This window comes from Panthera tigris, chromosome D1 (assembly GCF_018350195.1).
Source record: "Panthera tigris isolate Pti1 chromosome D1, P.tigris_Pti1_mat1.1, whole genome shotgun sequence".
Classification (NCBI taxonomy): Eukaryota; Metazoa; Chordata; class Mammalia; order Carnivora; family Felidae; genus Panthera; species Panthera tigris.
The window spans coordinates 111,251,377-111,258,622 of NC_056669.1; the positions used below are offsets into that span (position 1 = coordinate 111,251,377).

Sequence of the window (7,246 nt, forward strand, 5' to 3'; positions counted from 1 at the left end):
CTCAGGTCCCTTATAGGCGTCAGCCACCATTCCCGGATGGCCCTCTGGCTGGTTTCCTGCCTCGTTTACACCTTGTGGGAAACCGAGGCCCGGGGAGCCCAAAGTATGTGCCCGTGGCGGGCTGGGAGCGGCGGGGTGGGCGTAGGTGGAGGCGGGGGCGGTGGAGGGGGGCGGGGTGCAGGCGGGGGCCCTCCTCCCCACCCCCCACACACCGACTGTCCTTGCAGAACCTGGTCATGTTCATGAGTGACTTTGTGGACTGGGTCATCCCAGACATCCCCAAGGACATCAGCCAGCAGATCCACAAGGAGAAGGTCCTCATGGTGGAGCTGTTCATGAGGGAGGAGCAGGGCAAGCAGCGGCTGCTGGGCACGTGGATGGAGAAGGACCGGAAGAAGGATGAGCCCTGCAACAGTCACGGCCCCAAAGCCGGCCTGGACAGCCCCGAGTACCCCGGGGGCGCCCTGTAGCCGCCCCTGGCCTCCGGGCCGCCGGGCCCCGGGGCTCCTGTGTTCGCGGAGAACCTGGAAGCCCACCTTCTGATAGGACAACCTCTTCCTGTCTTCTTCTTCTGTTTTTTTTTTTTTTCTCCTCGTTTTTGCACAAAACTGTTACGCAGGGAATTTTTTTTATCTTTAGTATTCAAGGATAATCAAAATGATCGCTGGGGATAGGGTGATAACACGCGGGAATGCGGGCGCTTTGCAGAAACACTTCTTGGGGACCGTGGGTTTCCTTTGCAGGGGAACGTGAGCAGAGGCCTCCAGAAAGCGTCTTTTCTAACCCCGCCTGATGCCTTTAGAGAGGTGAAAAGGTGTCCCAAAGCATCGGGGCAAACGCCGTGCGGTACTGGAGGGAAAATGGAAAAATGAGGTTGACACCAGTCCCAGAAGGCATCACCTGCCTCCGGGTCGGAAAAGTCCGGCGGCTTTTCATCTTCTGTTTCCGGTTAGTTCAGAAACCGAGTCACTGTGGCCAGAAAGAGGCGCCTGTGAGTTTAGAATTTGCTCTTGGAGCACAGCAGGGCTCGGGTGTCCCCGAGGAAGCAGGTGACCCGCACCTCCGGGGTCCCGACCCCCACCGCCAGCCACACACCTGCCCCACCACCACGAGCCGGCCTCAGAACGGTCCTCTTGGTGGGACAGAAAGAAAAAGAAAAGAAAAGAAAACCGGGTCGACAGGAAAACGAGCAGAGAGAGAGGACCTCGGAGGCATTTCTAAAGACGGCTTCAGGTTTCAAGACGTCTTAAGGCATCGGGAAAACATTTACAGCTTTAGAATATTTATTGGGTTTTTAATCAATTCTATGGTGGATGTGAGGGTTTTTTCTGTAGCTCAAACGTGGAAGGAGTTTATTAGTTAACCAGATATCATTGAGAGGAATTTAAAATACTGTTACTACCAAAGATTTTTATTAATAAAGCCTTCTATTTTGGTAACACTTCTCTATATTTTTACTTACAGGAATGTTACTGTTGGACAGTTACCACTTTAACGCTTGTAAAAACAAGTCTCCTAGATGACATGAGCACTCTAAATTTGCAGCAATTACCCTAACCAATTACCTGAAGTTTCTCAAGCACCAAGAGAAACACAGGAAATGTTTCACCAAAGAAAGGGAAGAAAACGTAAAAGTGTTTGTCTTGAACATGCGGTTGGGTGTGATATGATTCCCTTAAGTCGCCAACTGTGATCGAAGTCTGTAGGTGCCATAGATTTTCGCTATTTGCTAAGCTCGTGCGGTCTGATGCTTTGTTTTCTCTTGTACAGTGAGTAGTTTGAAATGGGGTTTTTGTATATAAACATTGTATTAAAAAGTAGGTGATTACCAAAAATCCTTTTATGGAAACCATTTTTTAAAAAAAAAAAAAAAAGCGTGTACACAAATCCGCAGAGGATCGTGGCTGAAGGTTCACTCAACTAAATAAATTTGGATACACGACCACTTAACTTCAGTTGAGTGCTGTCCGTGTGGCCCCTCGCCCCAGGAAGCCGGGAGGCTGTCCTCAGAGCCCCCAGGTCGAGCTGCACATTTGGGAGGGATCATAGGCATCCATTTCCTCCCGTGTCAGACACGTGGCTTGTTCTAGATGTTCCTGGGACTCTCTCGCCCTGTAAGAGTGTGTGTGCGTGTGTGTGGTTTTGCATGTGTTCGTGTCTGCCTGTGCACACGTGTGCGTATGTGTTGATGTTTGGGCGGTGTGCACACGTGTGTACCTGTGTGTTTGCCTGTGTGTGTGTGTGTGTGTGTGTGTGCACCTGCGTTTATGTTGGGATGGGAGTCGTGGTCACGCCTTCCCAGCAGCCTCTTCCGCGATCGCGATCCTCAAGTTCCCACCCCCGGTCCCGCCAACCCAACACAGCACTGAGGATTCCACGGACCTAAAGTGTCCCCAACCCTTTCGGGGACCCACCTAGGATTGCCGGTGTTTTCACTGGGGCACGTGTGCACACTTTTTAAAACTACCACCTAGAAACACAACCATTTCACGAAGGAAAGGTATGTTTTCACACCCAAGGCCAGCAAAGCCACACAGCCCTGCTGGCCGGGGACCTTCCTTCCGCCTCACGTGCGTCCGGCACCAGGGAGAGCTTTGAGCGCCCCCTAGTGCTCACGTTCCTGCATCCCCAAGAACATCAGCAAAGCACAAGCTCAACGCCCTGAGCATCCTTCTCAAGTTCTGGAACCGCTTCCTTAGTCTAGACATGAAGGCAACGTCCGGGGACAGCATCGCAAGGACGATGAGGGCTCCTGGTAGGATCTTTAGCCCCGTTTGTCAAATGAAGAAACCGCCTCAGAGTGGGCAAGTGACTGGCCCGAGGTCACGGGGCTCCTTAGCACCTAAGCCAAGACTGGCGCCCGGACCTTCTAGACATTCATTCATGCAGGGTTCAAGCAGACAGCAGTGGACAAAGCAGACCAGTCCTCCCCCCGGGCTATGACTTCTTACAGAAAGTGTGAGACGCTTAACCAGAAAATGGAACCCAGAACCAGATAGTTTCAGAGGAAGAAAGAGACACTGATGAAATAGAACAGAGCGTGACACGGTTGGTCCGGGAGGCCCCTGGAGGCCTGAGTAACAAGGAGGCAGCAGGACAGTTCAGGTAGCAGAAGGGCAGTGCAAAGGCCCAGAGGCAGCAGGGTGCGGACCGCTGGCTTGAGGGGAGGGGCGGGGCGGGGCGGGGGAGGCGGCAGGAGACAGGGGAGGGGAGGTAGCCACAAGCGACTCACACAGGGCTCCCAGGCTACCCAAGGACCTGGAGCCTGGCGGTAAAAGCCACCGCAGGGGCTGGGTGGTGTTGACCAGCCCAGAGATGGGATCTGATGCACATTTTGAGGTGTTTGCGTTTGTCAGGCGAAATCTGCAGTGGGTTGGGAAGCCAGAGAGAGGTGTTCCAGAGATCCAGGAGGGCGATGGTAGGGTTTGGATGGGGTCGGTAGAGGTGGGTGGAGAAAAACCGAGAGATGATGCCACAAAGACCCGACTTCTGGCCTTGGAAGAGATCAGCCCGTCAGCCGGCACTGTTATCTCAGCAACAATGGGGCCCAGAGAGGGTCAGGGCTCCGCTGCAGTCACACAGCAAGGTAGCGACACAGCCGTCTCTCGAACCCAGGCCCCGTGGCCCCCGACGCTGAATGTTGTCTGCTATTGGTCCTGGAGTGGCGTCGTGCCCGCCCACAGCAGGACAGTGATGGGCAACGGCCCGCAGAGGCCTGAGGTCTGGGGCGGGGAGGGCACTCGTGCTGGCACCTGCTTTGGCGGAGGCCGCCGTGAGCTACATCCAGCCCGATACAATATGCGTTTGGCAGGTTCAGCGTTTGCTCATTTTTGTAGTTGATTTAATAGCAAAAACCAAGTAAACCTACATAAAAACCCAGATTTGCATGTTCTCCTGAAAATCCTCAAGCCATCTGACAACACAGCCCCATTTTGCCGCCTGTCACCTCCTCCCAGGTGACCGGAGCCACCGGTGGCCGCTGTGCTTTAGATGGTGCATGCACCCTGCAGTCTCCCCAGCCCCCCTCCCGCCCCCCCAAGTGTGCCTGCCCACTGACTAAGCACACAGCTGCGACGGCGGTTCCGAGGGCCACTGGGGCCAGGCCCAGTCCTGGGATCCCCGACCAGCCGTGAGATTCCCTGGAACAGGGCTTGGCCGGGGTGTGCGCCTGGGACAGGGGTGTCGCCAGCCCAAGACTGGATTCAGAGCCCCTGCTCCGGGGCACCCACTTCCCCACCACCCCCACACATTCATATACAGGTCCCCAGGAGTCATTTGCGTGCCCCTTAAAATAGCCCCGTACCACAGAGGGCGTGTGTCCCCTACTCAGGCAACACTCATTTACTTGTCCATGTTTTGTAAGAGCCACGGCGAAGGAAAGAAGTGCGAGCTCTTGTCAGAAAACGGGCCAGTAAGGACAAGTGGTGCAGTGCCAGGGGCAGAGGAGGCACCGGAAAGTGTTGACTGAATGAATGAGTGAGGGAGGGATGGACGGACAGACGGATGGATGGATGGATGGAAGGATGGATGGGTGGATAGATGGATGGATGGAAGAATAGAAGGACGCATGGATGGATAGATGGATAAACAGAGAGGTGGATGGTTAGACGGAATGATGGCTATTTGACCCATGGGTAGGTGGATGGAGAAAGCAACAGACTGACAACTGGGCCTTTCTGCCTTTGGGCTGAGTGGACCTTGGAGTCCAGCTGGCAGACGCATTGGTGGAGGAGGTAAGGGGGTGCCTTCTGGACCACAGGTATGTCCACAGCAAGCAGCCCACTCACTGCTCCTCACACAGCTTTTGGCTGAAGAGTGTGTGGCACCTGAAACACTGACCCGGACCAGCCCAGGGACTCAGCCTGGCTTGCTCAGACGGGCTGGCGTCTGCTGCCCCTGCCAGGAGCCTGCCAGGATGCACCCCTGGGGAAAAGGCGACCTTGTAGACGCTGAGGTCTAATTTCCTCTGCTCTGCTAAGTAATCGATCTGCTGTGTCCCATTCTCAACCCCCTTTCTTTCGCCCCCTGCTCCTACGCCCTCCTGGCTCTCCCCCTGCATTTTTACTGAAGGATGACGCACAGAAAACCGTTCAGCTTACATGTGCGATCAACTTGCACAGAAAACACACACGCCTGTAGCCAGGATGCTCCCTTCTGGTCCCCGGTCTTCACCCAGCGGTGAGCGGACCTGACCTGCGGTCCTGGCTTCCGGCCCCAGCGAGGCCTGCCTCGTTCCGCTTGTTGGTGGCTGCTGCCCTCTGCTGGCTGCCTGTGGGGGCTGCACTGGGGGCAGCGAAGCCTGTTAAATTATCACAAACTTCATGGCTTCAAACAACACAAATGTAATCAAGTTCTTGGTTTCTCTTTCTGTTGCTTCGTTATGGATGTATAGAAACGCAACAGATGTCTGTACGCAGATCTCATATCTTGCGACTTTGCTGAATTCATGTATCAGTTCTAGCAGCTTTTTGGTGGAGTCTTTTCAGGTTTTCCATGCAGAGTATCGGAAAGTGAAAGTTTGACTTCTTCTTTGCCAAATTGGATGCCTTTTATTTCATTTTGTTGTCTGCTGATGCGAGGGCTTCCAACACCATGTTAAACAACAGTGATGAGAGTGGACATCCCTGTCACGTTCTTGGTCTCAGGGAGAAAGAAATCGATCCCATTTACAATGGTACAAAGAACCACAAGATTCCTAGGAATAAACCTAACCAAAGATGTAAAAGATCTGTAAGCTGAAAACTATAGAAAACTTATGAAAGAAATTGAAGAAGACGCAAAGAAATGGAAAAACATTCCATGCTCATTGATTGGAAAAACAAATATTGTTAAAATGTCATTATTACCCAAAGCAACCTACACATTCAATGCAACCCCTGTCAAAATAACAGCATTCTTCACAGAGCTAGAACAAATAATTCCGGACTTTCTATGGAACCAGAAAAGACCCTGAATAGCCGAAGTAATGTTAAAAAAGAAAGCCAAAGCTGGAGGCATCACAATCCCAGACTTTAGCCCCTACTACAAAGCCGTACTCATCAAGACAGTATGGTACTGGCACAAGAACAGACACATAGACCAATGGAATAGGATAGAGAACCCGGAATTGGACCCACAAATGTGTGGCCAACCAATCTTTGGCAAAGCAGGAAAGAGCATCCAGTGGAATAAAGACAGTCTCTTCAGCAAGTGGTGCTGGGAAAACTGGACGGCGACATACATAATAATGAGCCTGGACCACTTTGTTACAGCAGACACAAAATAAACTCAAAATGGATGAAAGACCTCAATGTAAGACAGGAAGCCATCAGAACCCCAGAGGAGAAAACAGGCAACAACCTCTTTGACCTCAGCTGCCGCAATTTCTTGCTTGACACGTCTCCAAAGGCAAGGGAAATAAAAGCAAAAACGAACTGTTGGGACCTCATCAAGATAAAAAGCTTCTGCACTGCAAAGGAAGCAATCAACAAAACTAAAAGGCAACCAACAGAATGGGAGAAGATATTTGCAAATGACATATCGGATAAAGGGTTAGTATCCAAAACCTATAAAGAACTTACCAAACTCAACACCCAAAAACCAAACAATCCAGTGAAGACATGGGCAAAAGACATGAATAGACACTTTTCCAAAGAAGACATCCAGATGGCCAACAGACACGTGAAAAGATGCTCAACGTCACTCCTCATCAGAGAAATACAAATCAAAACCACACCGAGATACCACCTCGCGCTGGTCATAGTGGGTAAAATGAACAAATCAGGAGACTCTAGATGCTGGCGAGGATGTGGAGAAACGGGAACCCTCTTGCACTGTTGGTGGAATGCAAACTGGTGCAGCTGCTCTGGAAAGGAGTTTTCCAAAGTGTGGAGGTTCCTCAAAAAATTAAAAACAGATCTACCCTATGACCCGGCAATAGCACTGCTAGGACTTTACCCAAGGGATACAGGAGGGCTGATGCACGGGGGCACTTGTATCCCAATGTTTATAGCAGCACTTTCAACAATAGCCAAATTATGGAAAGAGCCTAAATCTCCATCAAGTGATGAATGGATAAAGAAATCGTGGTTTATATACACAATGGAATACTACGTGGCAACAAGAAAGAATGAAATCTGGCCATTTGCAGCAACGTGGATGGAACTGGAGGGTATTATGCTAAGTGAAAGAAGTCAGGCAGAGAAAGACGATGTGTGTTTTCACTAATACGTGGAACTTGAGAAACTTAATGGCGCACCATGCGGGA

At 51.5% G+C, this 7,246-nt stretch overlaps 1 protein-coding gene across 11 annotated transcripts in view; it reads left to right on the forward strand.

The window, feature by feature from the left end:
• The window catches only part of ANO1 (anoctamin 1), an 81,966-nt gene extending 80,183 nt beyond the window's left edge, over positions 1 to 1,783 (forward strand). For 10 of the 11 annotated variants that reach the window (XM_042958992.1, XM_042958982.1, XM_042958986.1 and 7 more), the window contains one exon: positions 228 to 1,439. In XM_042958992.1, the coding sequence (XP_042814926.1) occupies positions 228 to 470 (243 nt within the window). In that variant the 3' untranslated portion in view covers positions 471 to 1,439. Of the gene's footprint in view, positions 1 to 227; positions 1,440 to 1,464 lie in introns of those variants that run through there. The other variant, XR_006208497.1, reaches the window with a different exon arrangement.
• Positions 1,784 to 7,246: the final 5,463 nt, after the last annotated feature.